Below are 26,966 nucleotides of genomic sequence, written 5' to 3' on the forward strand. Positions count from 1 at the left end.
ACGGTCTTTCATTCAGGAATAAAGTGCTATCTCTAGTACAAACGTGGATCACAGTGTTGGGGATTTTTCCTGTGTTTGAGATAAGCAGACATGTTTCTGTTGAGCCTAATCGAAAAGTCAGTGAACAATATAGGGAATATATTAAAAGGGCATTGGCAATAAGCTATATGTTGCAGCTATATGTAAATATATACTATATATTTTGTTTTATATTTCAGATCTGTACAGCCTCAGAATGGCACCTTGGACATAAGACATTATATATGTAAATAGTTGTAAATTCGCTGTTCTACATTTAAAACGGCATTGTTGACCATTTTGTGCATAGCTGTAATATATCCTTACGTGTTTCGATTTAAAAAAAATATGAAATATGAAAACAGCACTACTGCTAACTTACGTGTGTCTGACTGTTCGTCTTTACCAGGATGTAAAGAGGTGAATGACTGTGCATGTGTGGTATGTTTTCCATTCTCTGTCTAGATACAGCAAGGGATCGATCGCTCAAAAAATGCGTTGCTGGACCAAACATTAAAAGTGGTTAAAAAAGAAGCGACAAAGTGATAGTATATCTATAAATTTATGTCATTGCTGATACCTTTCTGAAATGTTACATATAGCTATGGTAAGGTCCAATATTAAATGTGGAAAAAGCTGTCTTATAAACTCGAGTCTTGTCATTTGTCTGCAAAACAGTAGTTTTGACCAAGCCCGTTGTGGTGTGCAAAATCCAGGTGAGTGTAAGTTTAGAATTAGGGGGTGGGGCACGGGTAGTTCATTCATGTTCACATACCAGTGTGGAATGGTGAGATGCCAAAGCCTTTTGATGGATTGTGTTTTCATTACAGAGGTAGACTGCGAAGACTGTGTGTGCCCCTGAGATGTAAACATCAGCGTACCGTTTAGGATGGGCATTTACACAAGCGGGCACATCCAGGTTTTACAGTTGGATTTACTGACTTGTGTTATTGTGTTCGGTGGAGCAGTCATTTTTCTGGATTCCCTTTACTGCACAGGTGATGCGATACACACAGCTCTCTGACAGCTCGGTCCGATTTGGTCCAGGAAATTGATTTAATGAGATGGCGACTACATTTCCTGTGGGAAATGTCAGTCAGAATTATAGAGCTGGAAGCTGTGATTTTCAGTGGACTCGTTCAGAGCCTCCATCTGTATGAACTCAGACAAAATGGCAGTGAAGAGGTGTCCTGAGAGGACGCAATCCTGTAGAGATGCTCCTCTGGGAGATGTGGAGCATTCCCTTTGAGTAGTGACAATTCGACCTCTGAGACAACCTGGGAAAAACAGGCACGGATGCAAGGAGACAAGAAAGCATTTTCCACTGTAAAATTGTGAATGTATTATTTTTCTGGAATTGTCAGGTCAGGATTTTGAGACCGGAGACTACAGAGCACAAGATCAGATCAGATACAGAGCACAGCCAACAGGGAACATGCCAGATTTCACCTCATTTAAAGGCACTGCCTCTCAACTGGAGTGCTTTTCCAAGACTAGAATGAATACCTATATTGTCATTACAGTAACAATTAAAACATCTGTTTACTTACAGCAGATCATTACCATTAACCACCCATACTATATAACACTGTTGATGACAATACAAGAGGTGCTTCATATCTGTGGTTTTATAAAACAGTACCTAACTCTCACATCTGAATTCCTATTCCTTTTCAGAAACCATCCGATTATTCCTTATTCCTGAGGTATATTTCTCTGTAAACTATATTTAATGCAACAGTCAGTTTTTTTTTTTTTTTTTTTTGGGGGGGGGGCAAAGCTTGAATCTCAATCCCAAAGTCCAATTATAGTTTCAGTCATCCCTTCCCAATCCAGACACCAGACATGTACATACAGTAATGCGCCTTCACCCAAATCACCCCAAACATAACCCTAGTGCATAGTGACTGGAGGACCTGTGTAGATCCGATATTTAAACCACCACTTTGCTTTGACTTTCCATTAGACACCACCCTGTAGTCGTAGTGATATACACTATGATTGCATTAATGAATATGAATATATAATGAAATGAAGCCTAGCTATTTTCTGAGATTAGCCTTTGGAGGAGGTGGGTCAATGACAATAGTCATAAGAGCATGCATAATGTTACACACACAAACACACAATCCACAAATCTGAACAATCAATTCCTTTTCAGCAGGACCAGGTTTTTCGTAGACATATATAACGCATAATGCTTTTTGGTAGATAAGAGTTTTAACACCACTCTCAATAACTTAAGCAGCAGGCCAGTTCTTGATCCTGCTCAGTAAGGCGTCTTGCAGTGCAGCATGTGAACAGCGTGTAAACGTCTCAGGCTGTGGTTGGCTTCCCCGGATCTTGACGAGGGTCCTTCAGTATCTGTGGCGTACGTCTCTTCCCTCCATTAGCTCTTATTGGGGGTCCCTGCTGCAGCCTCCAACATTTTCTGGAAATGAACACAGCTAATATCTTAGAGAAGCCACCATCAATGACTGTATACTGTACTGTGAAAAGTCAGAGACCACCCTTTCCGTTATTCAATTCAAGTCAAATCAGCCATTCAGTGCAATTTGTTTTTCAGTGTCAGAAAACAATGCATCAAACATATTTATCAGAAAATAGCAGGAAAGCCTCCACCACAACATCAAATGTATCAGTATTTGTCCACTTTCTTTTATGCAACCTACTGCCACTAAGTCCTCCATCCTTCCAATCAACAAACAAGTTACACCAGTGACCTCTCAACGAAAACTGTAACCAAATGTGTCAGTGACATTGTTAGAACCCTTCAAAAAGTGAAACTCAAATTCAAACACCTTACCTGCCTAACAGATTTCTCACATATAAGATAATCCAGCTGCAAAAGGAAGGTGAAACTCAAAGGAAAATAGTCCAGACTTCAATATCATTGAATATTATTAGGATTACCTGGATTGAGAGAAATGCAGAAAATGCAACCAACCTCTAAGACTGAACTTTGGAGGTGTTCACAAAAAACACGTAATGTTTTCACTGGAAAGCAAATAAAAGGGTGGTCTCTGACTTTCACAAAGTACTGTATGTGCACACAGTAAAATATAAAAGTATTGGGACAGTGACATCATTTTTGTTGTTCTGACTGTGTAGTCCAGCACACTGGATGTGAAATAAACAATGAAAATTAGGCTAAAAGTGAATATGAGGTTAAAGTGCAGCTTTAATTTAAGGCTATTTACATCTATATCAGGTGATTGGTGTAGGAATTAAAGCTGTTTTTTTTTCGACTTTTGTGATTTGTAAAAAATCTCAAGTGTCTATACGTCTAATATGAAAATGGAGGAACTAACTGAATTAGCACATTAACAAGAGACAAGAACTAAGAGAGAATCCAGATCAGCTGCCCCTGCCGGTAAACCCTCACAGAATAGATTACTCTTCAAATTTGTTTCATATCATTAAATACATTTCCCAAGACCATGCTGTAATTTGTCAAATGTATTCAATTAACTCCACTGCCTTCAGCTATCAAGAGGAAATTATATTCTTGGCCTAAAATTTGTGATATTCAGTTAACTTTTAGGTCCTTAAGAGAAAGACTGATGTGAAGTGAATCAGCAATCCTGGGGCGATCACCACAGGAATAAGGGTGGAACACAAGCCTGTCCTTATTTGGAGCATCACAGGTCCATTGCTACTGGGAGAAGGTTGGGCAGAGAGCAGCCCCTGCTTGCAGAAAGGTGGAGTGCTCCTTACAAAAAGGTGGAACATAGTCACCCCCCCAGTGGATCACTGAAAAGATGCTTCAAATAGAGGTTTCCTAGATCATACATAATTGTACAGTAATCTATATAGGACAAATTCTTCATTGACACAACACTAAGATATGATTGAGTGCACCATGATTAGGTGAAAGGTCAGCTATGGTATGCTGTGTATGTTGTCAGAGCGCTAATGGGAAACTTATAGCATGGCCAGTAAAAGATCATAGCACTGCAAGTCATTATAGTGGTAACCTGCGAGAAGAGAGCAGGAAGTGACCAGTTGTTCTGGGCCATGCGACAGGATTCTGTCACATATGCTTTTAAGCCCCCCAGTGTCTTTTTAGGGACTTTTTAAAGTGCCCAGTGTGAACTGTGAACTGGTCAGTAACTGGGTGCTCCATGGTCCTCCCTTACCTCCTATTTATGGGTTTGACATTGCAGCCCGCAAAAAGTCCACCATTGTATTCAAATCTACAAACACTGACATAGTGCTAAATGCACTCCATACTGTAGACAAAATGACAGGCCTAGATTGGCTGAATGGCATGTGTCTCATGTTCTTACTATTAATTACTGTGACTTCATTGCAAGTCAAATTATCCCCTTGCTGATTCCTGGGGGTGTGTGAAAACTGAAGAGTAGAACACTCCATTTAGGAAGTTTGCTATTATAGTAGTTATTAGCTCAGCAGACGCAACTTATATTGCTTGCATTGTACAATATTTACAATTCACACAGCTGTATATTTATCAAAGCAAGTCCCATTCTACATAGTGCCTTTCTTCCAAGGTACGACAGCATGGGCCCCTCCTATTATTCAAACTCGGAGCGGTACACCACAGTGCCACCCTGCTGTCAGCTCTTATCGGCCGTTCAAAGACTGTCACTACAGTGGACAGCCACTTCAATGGACAGCCATGACAACAGAGCTACAGCGAACAGAGATAAGAGGAGGCACATGGAGAAATAAATCTAATTATGCAGCGCAGCAGATGGCTGAATCCTCGCTATCTCACTGGGCCAAATTTACTCAGGGAGAAAGCACAACACTAAATATGTGGGTTGGTTGAGGTTGCAGTCAGCATTATCAAGCAATTTACTATGACTATATATCTGAAGCTCAAGAAGTACCCTGTTGGTAGCTGAGAGCATTGCACAGCATCTTTGCATTTCTGTGTAATCCTTTAGTAATATCCAATATGCGCAATGGGCCACCAGCAAGGGATAGGGTGTCTTAGGTATTCTCACCTATTTCCACTCCCCCTTCCCCATCTCAATACATGTGCAGGTTTGTTGAATTTTCTGTCAGTTTCCTCTCTCAATCTTGCCCGCTGTCTTGGAAAATGCTTTGGAGGGGCAGGTGCATGCACATTAAGTGTGTCTGGCATTCAGCCATATCACTACCTCTGTATCTGATGCAGCCAGCTGCCATTCTCCGTGCCCCAGAGAAAACCAGAGCTCTCTTCCCCCCAACCAGGATTTAATGCGGCTTTGGAAATGCTTCTGCGTTTTGTTAATCTTTAACAGCCAACACCTGGAGCACTCTTAGCCAAAAGGCTAAAACACAACTCAGAACTAGTAACAGAGTTCTTACTTGTGACTAGGCTCCTGTATTAACGTTTTTGACACAGAACATGAAGCATCCTATCTTTAACTCACAGTAGACCTATTCTCCAGCATGCTCAGGTGATGCAGGCACTATATGCCTGTTTACCAATGTGATCAGGCAGTGGCGTGCAGGTCTTAATAATAACCTACCACTCAAGACAGCACAGGGCAGAGAGACAAGCGTGTTTAACGCTGGACTGGACCGAAAACTGAGACAACTCTCGTGCTCACAGCAGACAAGTACCAACAAGACATCCTGCTGGCTCTCTGAAACCCAAGCTGAGCCAGAGCTCCCATCTGCCTCACCTTACAGTGGTTCAGTGCCAGAGTACTGCTCACCTTTTACAATGGCAGCAGATTGCATCAAACTGCTGCAGACTACTTCCAATGTTCAGACTGTTTCAAACTGCAGCTGATTGCTGAAGATCTCTGTAGACTGTATCCATCCAGCAAACTTGTGGAATACCACTCCAACCTTTCAGGCTACTGTAGACTTCTGCAAGCTGACTGCCTTCGACTCTAAAAATGGCCTCTGCAGTGAACACTGATCGTCTGAATACAGGATTTCCTCAGCAGCACAACAGTACCCTCCTGTGCATTAGGCCACAGCTGTCACAGGAAACAGCTGGCCTAAGGAGACCATGTGGAAATTTGAGTTCTTAATTTTGTTCACATACACTCCCTTCTTCAAATTTTCCTTCCCTCTAATGGAGTCAGGTGCAGTGCAGAGAAAAGCATGTGAGATTTTCATACTTAAACAAAACAGGATGAATGATTGAGGAACACTAACACAATATGCCTGCAATCAGAGAACAGCTCAGAGATCATTGTAAGCAAAAATGGCAACAACGTTGTGTGCTAATTTGTTCTAGATGGTGCTGTAAGAAATGCCACAGCCATGGAGTATAATCTCTGAGTGTTTTTGGATGAGACGATTAACAGTAAATCACTTGCAGATAACCAGCAAATAAAGAAGCTGTCTGACTTCTGTCTTGTACATAGCTAGGTCTTATGCTAAACCAGCCTTTAATCACTTGACAGTAATTACAGCTCCCTTTCCCAACAAACTCTTCTGCATATGTATACACTGTACAGAGACCTATAAATACTACAGTACACAAGTAGGGTGTGAAATACAGCAGGGTGTATTTCTGCTAATGAATAGTTCTGCACACACCTGCTTTAAACAAACATGATGTCCTGGATCTTGTTTTAAACCCTTATCCATAACTCTCTGAACCTAAGAGGGTCTCACATTTCCATAGTACAGGCATAAAGTGCCTACATACAGTGTACTTCCTGATTTCCTCTATTATTGCCTATTAGTCATACTGAATGGTTTCAGATGTTTAGACAAAATGTAATATTAAACAAAGGGAAACTGAGTAAGCACAAAATGTGTTAAATTCTAATTTCATTTATTTAATGAAAAAAGTCATCAAACACCCATATTACCCATGCATAAAAGTAATTCCCCCATAGATTAATAACGTTTTTCGTAAAATGACACCTAGTGAGAAGTAAGAAGTGGCTAATCCACTGATGTTCCCCTGCTTGGTGTGCAATCCTCAGATAGGCTCCCTCCTTAGTGTCTACTTCTGCAATAAAAATCATCTCTTTGTAGTCTAAATTTGGATTAAAGGTCCTTTCTTTAATGTCCACTCCTAGGATAAAGGTCCATTTCCAAAGAATCCACTTTTAGGATAAAAATGCTTTCCTTAGTATCAACTGCTTAGACAAGAGTGACTTCTATTGTGTCCACCTGTGGGAGACCCCCCTTCCGAAGTGGCCTTTTCTCTGGCGCTATTCACTTTTATTGTTCTTGCCCTGCTAAGAGTCCCTGGATATCGGCCAATATCCTGCTGATGGGGCAGCTTCCAGCTCCTGTTAGCACCTTCCTGCCATTTTCAGACTGTCCAGGTCGATTGGCCAGAGGGGACTTTCCCCAAAGAGCAGCTCAGCTGCTCCTGAAGCTGCTGATTGTGTGGAAAAGCACACAGGAGTGACAGAATCAGATGCAGGGCCAGCTCAATGGTACGGTCCCCACAACTCAACCGCAAGGGATTCGGACTTCAACCCCTACAAAACCGGGTCTGTGGGGACAGCCTCACGCAACCAAACTGCTCCATGTCACATGGACATTGCAGCCCGCAAAAAGTCCACCATTGTATTCAAATCTACAAACACTGACATAGTGCTAAATGCACTCCATACTGTAGACAAAATGACAGGCCTAGATTGGCTGAATGGCATGTGTCTCATGTTCTTACTATTAATTACTGTGACTTCATTCTGTTTCACCTGTTTTTTAATGCAGAAAGAAGGGAAAGAGTCCTGTCACTTCAACATCTGTCAACTAGATTAAAAAAATGATTACGAGAATAACACCCATAAATATTTGTTGGTGTAAGAGGTGCTGTTACTCTCTATATTTACTGATTTTCAGACCCCTGCCAATGTCCTGAGGGAATGAGCATTAAGCACTGAAAGAGTGCAGAGAAGGGGCCACTGGAATGTTCCTGGAATACAAATTGAGCTTCTTTCATAGGGAATGCACAGACCTGCCTTCCTAATATTACAGATTGGCCTGGAAGACTTTTCATAAATAATTACTTAAATGTTTCAATCAATGTCTGACGATAAAAAGAAATTACTGTCTGACAAATTACATATTGGAATTATGCAAGAGCCAGGAAGCCATCATTTGCATAATTGCAGCTTTTTCTGTAAAAAAAACTGAATATGTCTCAGTTTCTAACCACTACCTGTCTTTCAGTACATATATTCTTTAAAAGTACGAGAAAGGTCATTTAAAAATAATACAAACAACAGTACTACAATTTTCATGATTGTTGTTACTATGATTACTATGTCTTGGTTATGTGATATTTATGATGATGGGATTTCTATTCATTAGTTTACCAGGTGCTCTTTTTCATAATTGCTTGCATTGCTATTAGTTTTATGACAGAAGGCAAACATACCAAGACCAGGCTGTTAAACTACAAAGAGAGCAAACACAGTTAAGAAATATTCCACCATTCAAGCAATATAAACCTTCAATTCAATGGAGTCACATAACCACTCAAGTTAAATATGTTACAACTGACAAGCAAAAAATGTACAGCAAGCTACAGTCATCACTCAAGACACAATACAGTGCTTCACTGGGAATTTATGTGTTTATGGCATATATTGACCAAATACATTCTCCACAGATGTACAAACTTATATTTAAAAAAAAACTTACCTACCAGGAACCTGTACAAACCAAGAAATCAATGCAGTTGAAGTTTTATGAGAAAAACTGGATGTATAATAATCAAAAATGTCCCATGGATTAAAAATGCTTACTGAATGACCCCTCCCTCTGCAAATGGTAAAATATCCACAATGACTAACAGGGCACTTTTCCCTCACTTTTAATGCAGTAAAAGCCTTCTGACAGAGACAGTTCTAGAGAAATTGTTGACATTGCAGTCCTGCCTATGACATTAAAATGACTTCGAGCATCTGTACTGATTTTTTTCCAAATAGGACATGAGAGATTTTAGTAGGAAAAAATGAAGGCTAAAGATATCTTAAATTTGAAAGATAAACAATACTTAGAATTTAGTTTCCACAGAACAATACATTTCTTCCATTTTAGTGAGAGAGACATCACATCATTGTGATTAATGTTCGTGCTCTGGGTGATCCTGTCCAGCAGTGGTTCAATAAAAGGACCATAAACAACTGCAATCCAATTTTATGGTGTTGTAGTAGATCACGTTTAATCCCCTGGCAGAGAACTGCAGTGACACGTCTGTTTATCAGACCGCAGTGTGAACTGGTGAACCAAGTTACTCTATTCTATTAAATCTATTAAATCCAGAATGAAACCTGCCGCAAATACTTATAATCCAAAGACAAAGTGATATTTTCATTGATTATTCACAAACAGCTTTATAGGAAACTCTGACTTTAACTTTGAATCTGCAAACTATCTTTTTTGTCACTCACAATGACTGCTCTATAAAACCATAGTGCCGGTTCTATCAAAAAGTGTAAATACTGAACATAGGCAAATGACTCATTCGATTACTCAAATAAAAAGGCCTTACTCTTTTCTTGAGCGCCTCCAGAGACTGGAACTCCAGCCGGGCTAACTTGATCTGGATCTGTTTGGGAATATCTGGGATCACGAAAGCCAGGAAGAACTTGAAAGCCAGGAGCACGTGCTGCAATGGAAACACATAATCAAATCAATGTTGCTTATTAGACAAAGAACTTACTCTGCAGTTTCAATATACAGTGGTTTTATAGTTATAATGCATTACATAACACATGTAATCACACAACAGCACTGACCCCCTGAACCTGTCCTAATCTGCAACAGATACGTTGACCTGCTTCCAGATGGTCCAGCTCATTAATGCACAGTCCTGATACAGCTTCTCTCTTTCACAGTGCCCATACATTTGATTAATGGAAGATTCATTGATGGCTCATTAATTCCTTCAGTGGGTAAATTATGAATCTTACAGTCTCAATGACCAAATATTCAGGGCTCTCTGTGAGTAAGGATGTCAGTGCACTGTACTGTAGGTATGGGCCTCTTAACATGCTACAAAAACTGCAAGTTCCTCTGCAGAGATTCAATCTCACAGTAGAGCAGATGGAAATTACTCCAAGCTCTGGGGCTGGGATTGGCAAGGGTTAGAATCCTGTAGTATTCATGCATTTCACCTCCGTCCAAGAATGGGATTGGGTGGAGTCAAGGGGTCAAAGGTAAGGCTGTGGAACATAACTTTGTGAGAAGACCAGAGAACAGAGAACAGCAGTCACAGTACAAGCTTTCAGTTTGCCAGTGTTTAATTGGATCATTCTATATATATATATTTTGCAAGATCACAATGGCACGTTTTTGATGACTGACATTCACCCAAAATGCACCTGACAGCCAGATGGAAGGGAGGGGAAGCTGGCAGCGAACAGTATGCGCCAGAAAAGCAGCACTCCTGTCACTGGCATTATCCTCCCTTTTCATGTTTCACGCTACAACTAAAAGGACAGGATATGACTCAGAGGAAAAAATAAAAGACGTGTTAAGAGCAAACCATAAAAAGTACACCACACCCAAAGCGTTCAGTACACACTCTCCTCTCCTCTCACAGAAACAACGCACATCAGTCAATCGCATACACGCAGTCTGGGTCCTGTGTGCAGAAAAACACGCCTGATTGGCTATTTCAGCCACATCAACGAAAGGAGGAGATGAGAGCGATCAGCACACTGCTCTAAAGAGAAGATTAAAACTGCACAACAGTGAATCAAACGCTACTGACAATCAAGTGCAACCATGTGACTCCCCATTTAACTTTCAATGAACTTTTCATCCATTTTTCTCCATTTCAATGTCTCCTAGCATTCACTGACTCCTCTCTGGAGGTGAGCATCTTCTAGCATGCACTGACTTCTCTTTCGAGATCTCATAGACACTGCATGAACACTGCACAACAAATATAAGATTAATCAATCAAGCACATAATCCAGAGGGAAAAGGAGAGAAATGATACACTTTAGTTTACCCCATTCCCCTGTAAGGATCCAGAACACTGAATCTGATTGGCAGAATATTCTTAGAATGACATATTCCCACTCAGAAGCAATACAAATACTGTTGGTCTTATTACCATTAGCAGCCTGGAACAGCTGAATAACAGCATAAATAACATCTGTGCAATGTTTGCTTTTGTTTCGCCCTCATTATATTGAAGGCTACTGACATCCTGAGAATCACTCAAAATACAAATTTGATAGAGTGAGTGTGTCTGAGAGGGAGAGCAGGTGAGGGAGTGGGTGGCTGAAAGTGGGGGAGGAAGAGAGAAACAGAGAAGGAGAGGGTCTCTGCCTGTGCTGGTAATTGAGAAAGACAGGAACAGCAGGCTCTGTATCAAGAGTCGCACCTGATGTCCCTCATCACTTGGGGGGGGGGGGGGGGTGTATAGCTTACCCTGCACACATATTCCACCTGCCACCCTGCCCCCCCCCCCCCCCCCACCACCTCCCCCAGAGAATGTCCCATGCCACTACACTGCATCCACCCTCAAAATGCTCTCCAGCATGATTATCGATCTCCCATGGATCAAGTCACTATAAAGCCCCACGCTAGCCACCCTCCTGTGATATCACCAGTCCAAAGAGTGCCTAATTCCCATGAATACAAACACAGAAATGATCCTGGGAATGAGTAACCAAAATGTACATACTAAACATTTTCCTACGATATTACAGATTCCATGATCCTGTTTAGAAGCACCCTCATTCACACATGCCTCTGTTAGCAAATGACCGATAGGAACATTTTCTTTGCCGAAAAAAAGGAAAATAAATACTATAAAAACATTCCCAAATACTTATACGATTAAGAAAAATGTATCATTAATACTTAATACTGTTATATAATTCACTGGTCAATCCAGGGACACATACATATAACACTTCATCTATTTACACAACTGGATATTTTTAATAGAGGAAATCAAGTGAGGTGGCTTGCACAACAGGTACAACATTATCCCATTCCAATCTGTGGAATGGAATGAGCAGTCAAGCGATTTCAAACCCATTTCCCCAACTATTAAGCAACAGTTTCTGGAGTTCTGGGTTGACTGCAAGCTGTGAAGGATGGGAACTTTGCAGAGATTGTACTTTCCGATCCCCACATAAACACCACTCACCGAATCCACAGGGGTGACTTGAGCCTTTTACCATATCAACCCACATCCCACAACCCACATTTTTCACTGAGAAGTACTCTGACATTTGCAAAAAGCTTTAAGCGAATCCACTATCAGTGTTATTATAAACACCACTTGGAGTCCTCGAGTCTACAGGAATGACACAGTGATGGACAGCTGGGCCGAGACTCACAGAATGAGTGACAGGTACAGTGATGACAGGACCCAGACAGGACCCAGGTTTTTCCTGGCTCCAGTATTGGTTGGGTTCAGCAGAACTCAACGTCTTTCTCTAACAATAGTGCGTAAGCAGTCTCCGAAGGTGCGGTGGGTGTGATATTTACTGTGCACTGTGCGTGGTGCGAAGCAGTCACAGGCTCTGACAGCGATGGCAGGGCAGAGCGAGAGAGGGTGGGATGTGATTGATTTCCACCCACACAGAGCTCTTAGCTGATTATCATCGTTACAGTCTGCATCCGGCGCATAGAGAGGAGATTGGCCTGACATCTGGGCACGGTTTCGAAAATGATGTGATATGAACTGCCACTGAACCGATGAACAGGTGCAAAGCACCATTCTGTCCAAAAACAAAAAAAAAGAATGCATCACGTCTTTTTTTATTTAATACTATTAGTCAGCATGTAACACATGCCAAGGCCACTAGATCCTGACAGGATGTTTTATTTCTTATCTGTACTACACAGAAATGAAACACTTACATTCTTACATGGTTTTTAAGCTACATTTAACATGACAAAGTTCAAGCACTATATCCCAGGGAGGCTTTTTTTGTAACCGTTTGTTTCCAAACTGTATACATTAGGATTTGAGAGATTTGAAATTTGTACCATTTTTTCATAATCTGAAAATGAGAATAAGTTGAAACCAAGGTGCCATTGCTAAGTAATTGTTGTCACAGTCATGTAAAGGACGCAGTTTTTAAAAGTTTACCAAGTGTTACCTCATGATAATTATGCCTGCGGTGGTTACATGTAGTTTCTTAACACAACAGCATGTAATGTCCATATGTCAATATGCAACGTCCTTGTGTCAGTATGCAATGTCATTATGTCAATATGCAATGTCATTATGTCAATAATTTCAGTATGCCATTAGCCAACTACAGCTGAAACACCGAGCTTATGGAACTACGGTAACTGGCTAGTGTAGTACAGTTAGCAGTAAATCAAGTAGGGCTGAACATGACAAAAAATGAGTCAAACAGCATATTGTCATTGAGAGCAAATAGTTGGCCAGACCAACATAAATGTACACTGTGACATCATAAAAGTAATGTATCATGACGTGTAATGGCACGTTCCACCTGAAAAATCTAATAAGAATGCAGCCAATTCGAGCAGAAAGTCATTTGGTTCTGGACTCGAGTACAACTGCAAGGTGCATCATGAGGAGCACCTGAGCAGACTCAAGACACACATACTTGCAGTGTCCATTTCACTGGCACATATTGGCACAAAGGCAGTACACTGCTGTCTCACATGTCTCAATGGCTTCCATTTTTTAAAATAATGCTGCTGTGCCACCAGGGGGCAGCTGGATTTCCAATGCCAATTACAGTCATGTTCGTAGCTGGAGATGATGTGCGTATTTGGTCATGGCATATTATCTTGCTGGAAGTATGAATATTCAAAAGGTAAGACTGGCCATAAAGGGATTCATATGGTCAGCAATGATGCTTAGGTATACTGTTGAATTCAAATGATGCTCAGTTGGTATTATTCCCCACACCATTACACCACCACCACCAGCAGCCTGCTCCATTGACACAATACAGGATGGATCCACAGATTCATGCCATTTACACCAAATTCTGAGCCCACCATCTGCATGTCACAGCAGAAATTGAGATTTGTCACATCAGACAATGTTTTCCCAATCTCCAATCATCCAGTTTCAGTGATCATGTGTTCTCTGTTGCCTCAGCTTCCTGTTCTTAGCTGATAGGATTGGAACCTGAGGGCTTGAAAGTGTGAAAATTCAGCTAAAAATACAGCGAGCAGGTGCTAATTGCTTCCACCGATATGTTAATCTACCCAACAACTGTACAAACACATACCGTATGCATATGTTACTATTAAAGTAAGATTAAGCAGGTGGTTAACAGATAATGATTTTAAAATCATCTGAAGTTCATGGCTTATTTATTACTGCATAGAGCTCTAAAGCCTACAGTACCACTGCTGACGTTCACCTCCAGTTAGCTTATCGAATGCTGCTGTGAGATTCCGGGAACTGTGCTTGCTGCTTAGAGGCTCATAACCTCAGAAGAACAGGCCATTACTTTGACTGAAAAAAGCACGTCATCATATTGGTAAAGCATCTAAATGAGAAATGCACATAATTGCGACTTAATACCCTAAGTCACGGTGTTGTATTATGACAATAAAAATTGAGAACAAACCTTAAGAGTATCTAAATGCAATTTTAACTCAAAAGATGTTGGGGCATTTAGTCCACACAGCCATTACTAACATGAGATAACCTGAAAATCCTTCCTAGCAAAACAGTAGGTGAAAATAGGGTGAAAGTATTTTAAAGTTCACACTGAGAACTAAACCATATGTTTTCCACTGTTCTCAGTAGCACAGAGGAAACAAATATGGCTGGGTACTCATTGGCCAAGAAACTGTAAAGGGAGAACCCATTGAGGGTTACCTACATCAGCCACACTGCAGAGATGTTTGTGGACACAATAAATAATGCATATACTCATGATAAAATCCTTAAAATCCTGGTGGTAAGATGATAAAACAAGCATTTCTGGGGTTGTCAAGTTGTCTTTATTGAATAATGTACATATTATAAAGTAATGATTTGTTTTGATTTCTGCTTTTCCCCAGTTTTCTAGACTCTTCTGAGCATAAATAATAAATGCTGTTTATTGACTCATGCAGCTTTAGTGTCAGATTGTTTACCTTTGTTTCACCTCTGGGATGTTTTGTTCTTCAAAAGTACCAGGAAGGAAATCAAAGAAAATTCTGCAAAATATTTTGTAGAAATTGTATTTATTTGAAACTGTACCAAATGTACAAAGTGGATGAAAACTGACAACTGTACATACCCACTGATTCTTTTTCTGTATGTAAGCCAGCACGCCAAGGTTTTTTTGGCAACCCGCTCAAAAACTTAAAATGTAAGAAAACAATTCTTTGACTGTCTTGTCAAAAACAGGTTAGTAATGGTCAAGAAAAACCCAGTATTTAACAATGCTAATAAAGTGTAGCTTTATCTCATATCAAATGCATAAATGTTAAAATATTTTAACAGTAATGTAAATATAACCAATGAGAATGTGGTGCGGTATATAAAGTACGTTTTAGAACTATGCCAATAGAAATAATACAAAGAAGAAACAACTTCTTTGCTCTTAATCCCAATTCCACCTCAAACAATTAATTGTGGAGTATAGGGTTACACAATGCGCACAACGCACACAAGAAAGCATGCGTGCTGACACGCATGCATGCTTACTTGTGTTCATGTAATGGTCACAGATGTACCCTATTCAATCGAGCACTGGAGATTCCTGTTACTGCTCATGAATCTGTGGACTGTATTTCGGGCAAAAACCACAGTACTCGCAACATGATGAGATTTATAGATCTTCTATAGCAGAGAAATTCACATCTGGCCCTCAAAGCTAACAGTACTGCTGTTTTTTGTCTCCCCCTCCTATCAGTCTAATCTTTGGCCAATCAGTGACATTAATCAATCAATTAGCTATCAGGTAAAAAGGAAAACCAGCAGTACTGTTGGCATCGAGGGCCCGATCTAAATATCCCACCTGTATGGAAACTGCGCAAAAGGATCAACAATGTTATTCTAATGTCCAAGGGGCTAGAGTTTAGGCAGCATGATGTATTTTTGGGTAATGGGTATACAGCTGAACCAGTCGGATTTAGTGTGGCGTAGTGGTCAGTGTTCACTAATGGCTGTCTAATGGTTACTGGTTGTTAGTGCACATATGCGAGTTATGGGATGAAATCCCCTGAGGTGAGTTACTCAGCCTGAATGACCTTCGAAAAACAATCCATCTGAAGCTGGGTTTACTTACTGAATACAAAATGCACTCACATACACACACATAAAAACACGCGCGCGCGCGCGCACACACACACACACACGCGCTCCCCTACCCATTCTGTTTCTCTATGATCACAGACCACAGTGGAGCTAGAGTCAGGCTGTCCCTGAACTTCTGTAACAATGCGATGGCAGGAGCACACAGGGTGTGATCACCAGCACCGAGCTCAAAGATAGCGGAGGCAGTGAGGGCTGTCCCATCCTCAGCCCTGAAGGGCCTGGGGGGCATCAGCAGTGTTTGGTTCCAGCATTAACCAGGCTGGCCTGACAGATACAGGCATCCCCCCGACAACTTAAAACACACGCGCCTCTAATCCACAGTCCACAGGCCCATAGGGTAACACCCAGAGATTTGTAGATTCATAAAAGTGAAGTTATTTACTGATTTGATAAGAAGAGCAGTGTATCCAGGGGATATCTTCACCCCAAGGTTCACGTCTCACTTCAACACTGTAAATGTCAACAATAATATTATAAAACTAGCATAGAGTCCCTCTCTTTGGTCTGTGGTGCTTTGACAAGCCCAGATATCAACTCACCATTTCTTAAGAAATATGCCTTTAAGTTCAATCAAACGGATGATAGGAACTTGGAAAGGTGGTTTATGGAGCTGGATAAGACTTGGAGCTGTAGAAGTCTTTTCGTTTTTACCTGCACAGTGTTAAATATGTACAGCGAACAGACACTATTTTCCAGGAGAAATTGAATGCTCTGGGGTTCAAACAAAACAAATAACAGCTCTGACAGCCTTATCTAAAAATCAATACAGAGGATTCTGAGAGGCAAAGCCAAGCAGTGCAACACTGTATAATCTCAGCAATTCCCCTCTCCCATGGATCCTGTCTGTGACAGCTAACAGTCTCTTTGCCCTGGGTACAGCCAGTAGTCTATCTGCTCAGTGTATAGCTAGTCTTTCTTTGTGTACAGCCAGCAGTCTATCTGCTCTGTGTATAACTAGTCTTTCTCCTCCGTGTATAGCTAGTCTTTCTGCTCTATGCATAGCTAGTCTTTCTGCTCTGTGTACAGCCACCAGTCTATCTGCTCTGTGTATAACTAGTCTTTCTGCTCTATGCATAGCTAGTCTTTCTGCTCTGTGTACAGCCTGCAGTCTCTCTTCCCTCCATGGTGTCTGCTCAAGTGTACAGCTGGCAGCCTCTCTTCCCCATGTACATTCGACAGCCTCTTTTCTCAGCATACAGTGAACAGTCTCTCCATTCATCCTACGATGTGAGGCACATGTTGTGGGATTCATAAGTCCTCTGTCATAGAAGCTCTTTACTGTGGACAAATGGCTCGTGAGAAAGACATCTATGCTATGCTCAGTTTGAGGAGGCCGACAATTACAAGGTTACACGTTTCAGTCTCGACCCTTGAGCAAAGTACTTCACAAACACAAACTGTTACAGAAAATATCCAATTGTAGAAAGTGATAAAAAAAAATAATTAAAAAAAAGAGTAAAAAAATGAAATCCACGTAATCTGCCCTGGATGCGACTCACAGGCTAATGAGTGATTTCATTTCCCTAACACAATAATGCTATGCAACGCTCAAAACAGTGCTGTGGAGAATGCACACAAGCAGCACACCTTGATTCTCCTTGATTAAAGAAAGGTTCAGACCCACCTCAGTTTTCAACCCAGTCAATTTTATCTGAATTAATAATTCAAAGTTATAGATGCAATCATTTTCAATTTTCAATTAAGTTGTACAGAAGTACAAGTTCGTTCCTTGACAAAATAAGGGGCCTTTTTGGAACCATTGCTGTGAATCTGAGCACTGACATCTGCAGTATGCTTTAATTCAACATCTTTGCCAAGACATTCTTGTGTAAAACTGCATGCAGGGCTTTGACATGGTGACTGCAGACCCATAAATTCAGACTGGATGAGAGACTGGTCATGGCACCAACCTGCCTTCTCCAAACAGTTAAGTACAAAAGCCCATTCATGAAGCTATCAGCGCAATGTCCAAGCAATCAGAATGAAAAATTAATTCTTCACATTTTCTATCCTTTTGCACATCCTTAATTGAACACACAGAGAATTCTATAAAGCCGACCATCACAAATATATCTGCTTTCGCAATCAAACAACATTTCTATTCAAATTACTGTCAGTTACCTTAGCAACGATGGCTTTTTAGCATATAATTTCATATTATAAATCCATATCAGCACTCAATGATTAATCATTCAATAACTGCAGAGTGAACAAGGGTAACAATAAATATTCTACAACTGTACAACATGCACTGTATGTGGAAAGTAATCATGAATCTGGTTAAAAAATAATTTAAAAAAGCCTTTTTTACAAACTGTCAACTATATAGTAAAAGATCCTTGCTGCATTTCTGAAAGGGGTTCCAATTATCTCCTATCTTGCAAGACTCATTCAGCATAAAAATATAGAAATATGCATATGTCAGTCATCAGATTAACACTGCCATGATAACTGTGATGGAAATGATCAAACTACTGATTGTTAGATTGCATACACTATTGTATATATAATAATAGTAGACGTTTCTGAATGACATCTTGAACATTCGTAGAGAAGTGCTTGTATTATTCAGAACATGAATAAAATGAATATTCATACGCTACATGGCCTTGTATGTATGTGGACACCTGACATCCAACATCTCATCCAAAATTATGGGCATTAATATGAAGTTGGTCCACCTTTTGCTGCTATACCAACCTCCACTCTTCTGGGAAGGCTTTATACTAGATATTGGAGAATTGCTACAGGGATTTGCTTCCATTCAGCCAGAAGAGGATTAGTGAGGTCGGCTGGGAGGCCTGGCTTGTAGTTGGCTTTCCAATTGATCCCAAACACCTTGCTGTGTGCCCGGGGTCACTGTCATGCTAAAACAGGAAAAGGCCTTCCCCAAACTGTTAAGGAAGCACAGAATCATCTAGAATGTGAGTGTATGCTGTAGCATTAATATTTCCCTTCACTGGAACTAAGGGGCCTTGCCAAAACCATGAAAAACAGCCCCAAACCAAGAGGTGTCCAGATATTTTTGGTCATATAGTGTACAATGGGCACTCAAGGAACACACACACCTGAACTCCATCCAGTTACATACTGAGGCACTCAAGCTCCACAGCAGCCACTGAAGGATCATTAAGAGGACAGCAGCCCTTAGCTACAGTGGGTTCACAGGTTGACTGCAGTAAAGAATGTTACTCAAGTGATCACACTCTCACAAAACACTAGGCTTTCAAAAACTCTTTCAACCCACAGAGCCAGGAAAAGGGACATTTTCTGAATGTGATAAAACTACAGCCTCATGACAGCACTGTAACTGAGATCCTTAGCAGCTAGAGCTTAACTTTTTACATACAAGACACCAAGCCCTTAGAACTCTATGCAATTTGGCTTAGAAGTAAACAAACATATTTATATCAACATCTTTAAACAGGACAGTGAATAGACAGCATGCACAAGCATTACCCCTCTGTGCTTCCAATTAGAACTCACCGTACATCATGTATAGTAAGTGCTAACATAGGTTCTGAGGCTCTCTGGTAAGATCTCTCACAGTAGTCATTATATAATTGGGCAATATCCAAATGGCATCTTACGGTTTACTCAGCTCCCAGATGCTTCTCTATCACAGCTCTCTCAATCTCTGTTCCTTTCGGTCTCACACACACACAAACACACACATACACACACGCACTGTCTGAAAAATGCCAGCTCTCAGCCATTGTTGATTACATGCACTCCTGATAATTAGCTCATTCAGCTGTACAGCCTGATCTTACGCTGTTAATTAAAGGCCAAACTGAATCTGAAAGCTGTCACTTTCTTTCCTCGATGGCTGTCAGCTTTCATAAGACAGAGCTTGGCCCATGTGACAAAGGGTGGCAGAAGGGGGGCACTATCATCTCCCTCACAGGCATTGGACATTGTTTCCTCTGCAAAAACCAGAGGCCTGAAATAAGCATATGCACCAAGGCAGCCGCTGCAGCTGCATGCAGTAGCAGGAAGTGACACAGCATCGCCGCTGATGCACTCACCACAGCCTCACTAAAGCCGGTCTGTGGCTCTGCCGTATTCTCACACAACTGGTGCCGACTGCGCCATAACCTGCTTTACCGTCTCTTAATAGGATTTATGCTGCCGTGCTCCTTTAAATAAAGAGAGCTCCCAAGTGGCTCAGTCAGCAAAAGCGCTCACTAACAGTGCAGACCGGGCCTTACAGTCACCGTTTCAAGCCTCACCTATGTCCTGGGTGTATTATAACCACATTTCCACAGAGGGAGAACACAACTGGCCTCACCCTGGAAGGTGGATTTAAGTCTCCAAGGGTTCTGTGGTTCACCACAACATTATTTCCTCCAAACAATGTGGCAGATGCCAGATACCAGTCAACACCGGGAAGAGATATATACTGTCTTGTATAACTACGTGGCCTACAGGGTGATAAGTAAACAACGGCTTGCAGGCAAGAGCACTGTGGGTGTGTGTGTGTGTGTGTGCGTGTGTGTGTCAGCTGCAGTTCTCTTGGTCCACAGGTGTGGGTGGTATAGTGCTAATGCTGATTCCAAAATGGGAGAAAAAGGAAAAAACCTAATGAGAAAGACAAATAACACTGAAATACTTTTTTTTAGAGTGGTAATCTCATGATACTGATGACTAATGTTAATGTACAAAAGTGCTTGGTTAAGGAATGTCTTGGCCATACTTTTCTTTTTTCGGTTTTATAATAATAGAATGGTCTCCATAACAGTTTCCATTTCAAATAATTCCTTTCTTCAGCACTGGTCTCAGTTTTAAGATCTGAAAACCTCAAATCATAAAAAACACAAAAAAATCTATCAATCAGCACTCATTCTCCTGGGGCCGTTCCTGTCGCTGTGGCCACCCTGTTGCCTAGATACTGTTCTCAGCAAGAATGTAATTACTTCAGTATCATGTACCAGAAAAAGAGCTATGGCACTGCACAGTGTCAGTCAACTCGACACAAGCCTTTGTGGAGGGTGAATCTTGGACAGGACAATTTTCAACCCGAAATAAATCCGCAGATTCTTATAGGAAAATAATCTGTCTCGATACACACTCATTACTTTAAAATTGACACAGGCAGGGAAAAAAACTTACAAACTCAAAATCCAGCATTAATCTAACACAACATTGAGTAATTATATCCACCATTACAAGGAATCCCAAAAGCTTTTCTGCAAAAAGTATTAATTAGGGCTGAAATTTTCATATTGCGTCTGCACCAGAATTGATTTTTACCAGTAGGTCTGTGGGTTGGTCCATGATTAGAGACACATTTCTATACTGCTAGGACTGAAGGTGTAGTGAAATACAGAAGCAAGGAGCACCCATCAGTGCAGAAGCCTTGGTCCAGTTTCAGTTAGCCATTTACAGAATTTCCCGTCCTTCCTCTCAATCTGGAATGGCAAATGGAGCCTCTTGACATACAGCTGTGGTGCATGCACCCTGCACAAGAAGCCCTGCAGCGGAACTGTGTGCACTTGCTTAAGCCAGCCATTATGTGCCACACTAGAGGCCACACAGAATGACAGGACAGCTAAGGACATCTCAGGAATGACAGCTGGTAGCCATGAGCACCTGCTACGTGGATAGGGGAAGATAATGCAGCAGTAACCATGGAAACGCTGGCCAACTTACACACATCTCACCGCTGACAGGATGAGGCCAATTCTGTCCTGTCACTGCTGATTACCTGTCATAGTCAGCTCACGACATATCCAAGGCTCGAACCTGAGGGCCTAGCCTGCACTCATGGTAAGAGCCTTTATCAGCTCAGCCACTTGGGAGCCCTGGTATGTTCTTTATTAACAAGAACGACGTTTTCGCCTTCCATGGGCTAGTGAGGAAACGGCTCCGCCTCTCACTTCTTTCTGTCACCATGACACACAGATACTGGAGAGGAACTGCCAGTCATGCCAGCTATCTTGTATGTGTGCCCCCGAAACTAAAGATGAGGACAGGCAGGACTCAGCCCCCATGCTGCCCCTCAGAGTAGAGGCGTGAGAGTCTGACAGATCTGTTCACAGAACCTGAGCAAGTGAACAATCAGGGATTTATTATTTTAGCGTAGACTACTTTGTCCCATTCAGTGCAGTCATCATAATTACGATTCTCTTCTAACCGGTGATTTTCACTTGTGGAGGAGGAGAGATGAGCCAGATAGAAATAGTACAACAAACAATGCATAAGAAGACCACGAGGGAGCTGTGTGTGTCAGGTGAAAGGTGTGTGAAAGTGTTAGCCATGGTGTTTAGGTAGAGTAATAGTGCCTGATTTTGCATTGGGGGCTAACAAAAGGCCTAAGCTCCGCAAAGTTCTCACATGCCACCCTTTGCATGCAATCCAATCCACTCGGTTTAACCCCTTGCTCTGCACTGCTCCAGCCAATCCCCTGGGTTGTTCATCGCTGACATGCAGGCATGTAAACTGCGCCCTCCGGAGAGACAGTCTCTCTATTTCTTCAGATAATACTGCATAGTAGCAACAGCGCTCTCAGGCTCAATAACGTACACATGCACAGCTGTAATTATTCCAGCAAGGTAACAACAGCTCTCTGGCACCACCAGCTGGACACATAGAGCTACTGCAACATGATGTTCCACACGAGAGCTTCATACAAATTTGGTTGCACAAGGGCAGTTGTTGACTTATGGTGCATGTCCACGCATGCAAATGAATATTAACAAAACTGTTCTCCCTCAATTTCCCAGGGCTGTGAAACAGCAGAGAGAGGCGTGAACACAGGGCAGAGTGGTCACAGGGCATGTTCAGCAGGGGTTCAATGAGGCCTTACCTCTACTGCCACCACCACCAGAATGAGCTGTGTCTCTGACTCAGGAAAGTAGGCCTTCATGTGGGGAGACATCCCGATCAAGGCACAGTTGGTAACAACGGAGATAACGCTCATTGTCTCGAAGGCAAGCTGCAAGGCACAAACAACTCGTCTGAACCCCAGCTCTAATAAATGTACAGTCATAATGCAAATGAACCAGTCTGTAGTCACTCAAGGGCCTAAAAGCTCCAGACGTCTATTCATTGGTGTCCTTAAAAAAAACTTTGCTTAGCCAAAAAAGCACCTCATCAGGAAATGAGGAAAAACTTGTTCCACATGGAATTTTAACACACTTTATAAGTCACAGAGCCACTTAACAGTACACCTAACGAAGAAACCCATCTATTTCTGCACCAAACTCAAAGCAAACTGGAGATACAATGTGTTTTACGATGCCTACTTACAGTAAACTTTCAGAGCCGGCACTGTTTCCAGTCCAACCAACAGGAGGCTTACCTGCCACACGCCAATGTCAGCGGCGGGCTCCGAGAAAGGCCGTTTGAAAACCTTGCACATCTTCAGGGCGTCCGAGTAGACCTCCGTCACGTTGTTCAGGACCACCAGCACAGCGGCCAGGGGGTAGACACAGGAGAACAGGCTGACATAGCCGAATAAGAGGAAAAGCTCCAGGTAGTCATCAAAGGTGCCCTAGAAGAGACCAAACATTTCATCCATAGGCCAGCAGTCATCATATATTCACAAGGCCTGAAATGAGCACCCATGAAACTGCCAAGTGTGAGTAGCGGTTGTTTGTGGCGTGTAAATTATCCGGCTTTACGAGACACTTTCCCTTTAAAATTCAAATCAAGTTTGAACCCTTTTGATGAGCACACTACATTTTGCATTTATTGCACAGAATTCAATTACTTGACACAATAAAAACCCCCAAACAGCCAGATATCCCAAGACCTCAAATAGACAATAAGGCTTTTAAACACATTAAAGTATTCATGACATTTAAAAGCATTAAAGTATTTCAATGCATAAAAACCAAATACGATTAGACCCGTTAGCCTTATAGTGTACGCATTACTCCAAACATGAAATGAATGTTAAGGGAAAGCTGGATAATGCACTGACAGCACAGCCACTTATGGTATTACAGACTATGTGGCAGTGTTGCTGATTGGACAGAGCCTAGATTCTACAACTGGAGGATTAAAAGTTTCAGATCTTATGGACCAAATCACAACAAGACAACTCGCAGCTACAGCTAGTATGTTCAAAGCAGAATCATTCATCACAACACATTACAATGAGTTTGGCATTTTGGAAATATTAAAATTTGTCCACTTCTGTATTTGTTAGTATGTTTACCACCCATTTCCGACATAGGGGGCTTTGTTGATGACCCTAAATTATTTTAAAAATATATATAAATTATAGATTGTCCACAACAACTTAGCCTCTCACCATTAAGCTAAACAGGAATTAAATTTAGGAAAATAGCTAAGATAAAAAGGCGTTACTTATTGGACTGTTACACGGAGCTCCATAAATGTTTGGGAAAAAGACATATTTTTTCTTGATTTGGCTCTGTACTCACACACAATGAGTTTGAATGTATTTGCTTGAAGCAGATAAGATGCTTCTTTATACTTCTGAGTTTATTCTGCTGCTGCCTTCAGCAGTTTACATCACCAATAAAGACAGGCAAGCCAGTACCTGTGGCAGTCATACATGCCCAAACAATCACACCCAATCACCAGGTTTCACAAGGGGTGCTTTGGATCTTGGGCAGTTCCATTTTGCCTCCACACTTTGCTCTTGCCCTCGCTCTGCAGGCTCTTTAAGGTACTTCTTAGCAAACTGCAACCTGGCCATCCTGTTTTTTCAGGTAACTAGTGGTTTGCATCTTGCAGTGTAGCCTCTGTTGTTCTGTTTGTGAAGTCTTCTGCAGACAGCAGTCACTCACACATGCCTCCTGAAGAGTGTTTCTGATCTGTCGGACAGGTGTTTGGGTTTTTTTCTTCATTTTGGAGAGTATTCTTTGGTAACCAACTGTAGAGGTCTCCCTTGGTCCACCAGGCCCTCTGAGATCACTGAGCTCACCAGTGCTCTCTTTTTTTTTAATGTTCCTAACAGTTGATTTTGGTATGCCTCAGTTTGGCTTATGTCTCAGACTCTCTTCTTATTTCTCGGCCTCATAACAGCTTCCTTGACTTTCATTGGCACAGCTCTGGTCTTTATGTTGACAAATGCCAATAATAGATTCCAGAGGTAATCAAAACTAGATACTGAAAGCGGTCTTATACCAGCACTAAGGAAGCAATTGAACAGAATCAGAAACACCTGTGAAGTCTTTTTTCCCCAAAATCAAAATGGTGCCCTGAAATGGGGGGACTATGTATAAAAAGTGCTGTAATTTCTACTTGGTGAAACCAAAATGTATATAACTACCCTTTAATAAAACCTGTCAATATGCAAATTGTAGAGTACGGAGCCAAATCAATAAAAAATATGTCTGTCTCAAACATTATGGAGGGCACTGTAGGTACAGTGCTGCTGTGCTGCTGTACTGCTGTAGAAAAGAGTAATGGGTCATCTGAGTCAGCGATGACTGTGCTTACTGGCCTGACCCCTCATTGGTGATCCGTTAGCAGGTCATGTAAGCTGCCATGGATAATAAATGATAATGCAGTTGAACATGACCATACTGCAGCTCTTGAGGTGACTGTCGGTATTGATTCCCAGCTGATGCACAGCAATGCTTAACCCAAATTGTTTGAGCATGTAAAATACGAAATATGACTTTCAAAAACAGTTATGAAAATAGAGGCAGTTTGCTAAGGAAACTGAGCCAGGAAAAGAACTCACCAGATATGTGTACATGTCGGCCTCCAGCCTGACCTGCTCGCCAAGTGGCAGCTCCTTCTCTCCCATAATTCTCTGATTCCTTTTGTGGACCTTTTTGTTGCGTCTCTTCTGGAGCCAGTAGGGCAGAAAGGCCTCCATAATCTGATTCAGTATTTGGGATGTGATCAGCAGCGTAGCCAGACTCTGAAACCAGACAAAATCCAGAGGAGCAGAGGAGTACCGAGTAACTAATGAGATCAGGACATTTTTACAGAAAAGCCAGAAAACAAAAGGGGGAATAAGCAATTTAGCTGTCCCAGAATTTGTAAAAATATACAGCATGGCAAAGAAGACATCGTACAAGATAAGACACTAGGACACTGGTTTCAGTCTACAAACCTGAGAATTCTTCATTTGATGGCCAGACTACAGCATGATATTTTTGTCATGATTTAACGGCAATGTTTGCATCCTGCACGCTCGCAGAAAACAATGAACTCACCTGCCTCAGAAGAACAATGTCTTGCATCACAAAGGCGATGTAGAACAGAGAGGCGAAGCAATTCAGGAAGTTAAACTGAGAAGAAATAATTCATTAATCATTAGCAGCAATTACGGCAGAGCCATCATTTCCGATGACATTTACAGTTGTGATTACGAAGTCGATTTGAACCCAAGAGGTTCAATAGAAACAAAACAACCAATATGTATAAATAGCAGAAAATGACTATTAGGCCTAACTGACATAAGTGTGCCAAGTGCATAAAAATGTGCCAAGTGCATGAAAAGTGTTCACCTTCACATTTCAAACCACACCTAACAGGTAGTTCTCCAGGCCCTTCACATTACAGTCATGCATTACTTATATTTATATTGCCAGACATAAAACACAGCACATAGTTGTGGTTTCAAAAGCCAAGGAAGAACAATGATTTGAAGAACTGGGATACACACACTGCCCACTAACATTAGTACAACATAATCACTGTACTTACCACCAGAACTTTGAGAACCAGGTGATTTTGATATGATGATTCTAATCTGTGGTTTTCTAAATAAAAGAGAATAAAACATTCAAACTGGGCTAAGAGCAACTAACTTTGGACCGCATCACAGCAACACACTTCATAGATTTTCCTTCTTTCG

General features: G+C 41.4%; 1 protein-coding gene across 2 annotated transcripts in view; it reads right to left on the reverse strand.

Moving 5' to 3' along the window:
• Positions 1-1,343: 1,343 nt before the first annotated feature.
• ano10a (anoctamin 10a) overlaps positions 1,344-26,966 on the reverse strand; it is a 32,220-nt gene continuing 6,597 nt past the window's right edge. Inside the window, exons 7-14 of one of the 2 annotated variants that reach the window (XM_035393112.1) lie at positions 26,816-26,871; positions 26,323-26,397; positions 25,842-26,024; positions 23,481-23,672; positions 22,986-23,114; positions 9,455-9,571; positions 2,825-2,860; positions 1,344-2,449 (exon numbers count right to left, since the gene is read on the reverse strand). In XM_035393112.1, coding sequence (XP_035249003.1) covers positions 2,408-2,449; positions 2,825-2,860; positions 9,455-9,571; positions 22,986-23,114; positions 23,481-23,672; positions 25,842-26,024; positions 26,323-26,397; positions 26,816-26,871 — 830 coding nt within the window. In that variant the 3' untranslated portion in view covers positions 1,344-2,407. The remainder of the gene's footprint in view (positions 2,450-2,824; positions 2,861-9,454; positions 9,572-22,985; positions 23,115-23,480; positions 23,673-25,841; positions 26,025-26,322; positions 26,398-26,815; positions 26,872-26,966) is intronic. The other variant, XM_035393119.1, reaches the window with a different exon arrangement.

Source organism: Anguilla anguilla, chromosome 1, assembly GCF_013347855.1.
Source record: "Anguilla anguilla isolate fAngAng1 chromosome 1, fAngAng1.pri, whole genome shotgun sequence".
Lineage (NCBI taxonomy): Eukaryota > Metazoa > Chordata > Actinopteri > Anguilliformes > Anguillidae > Anguilla > Anguilla anguilla.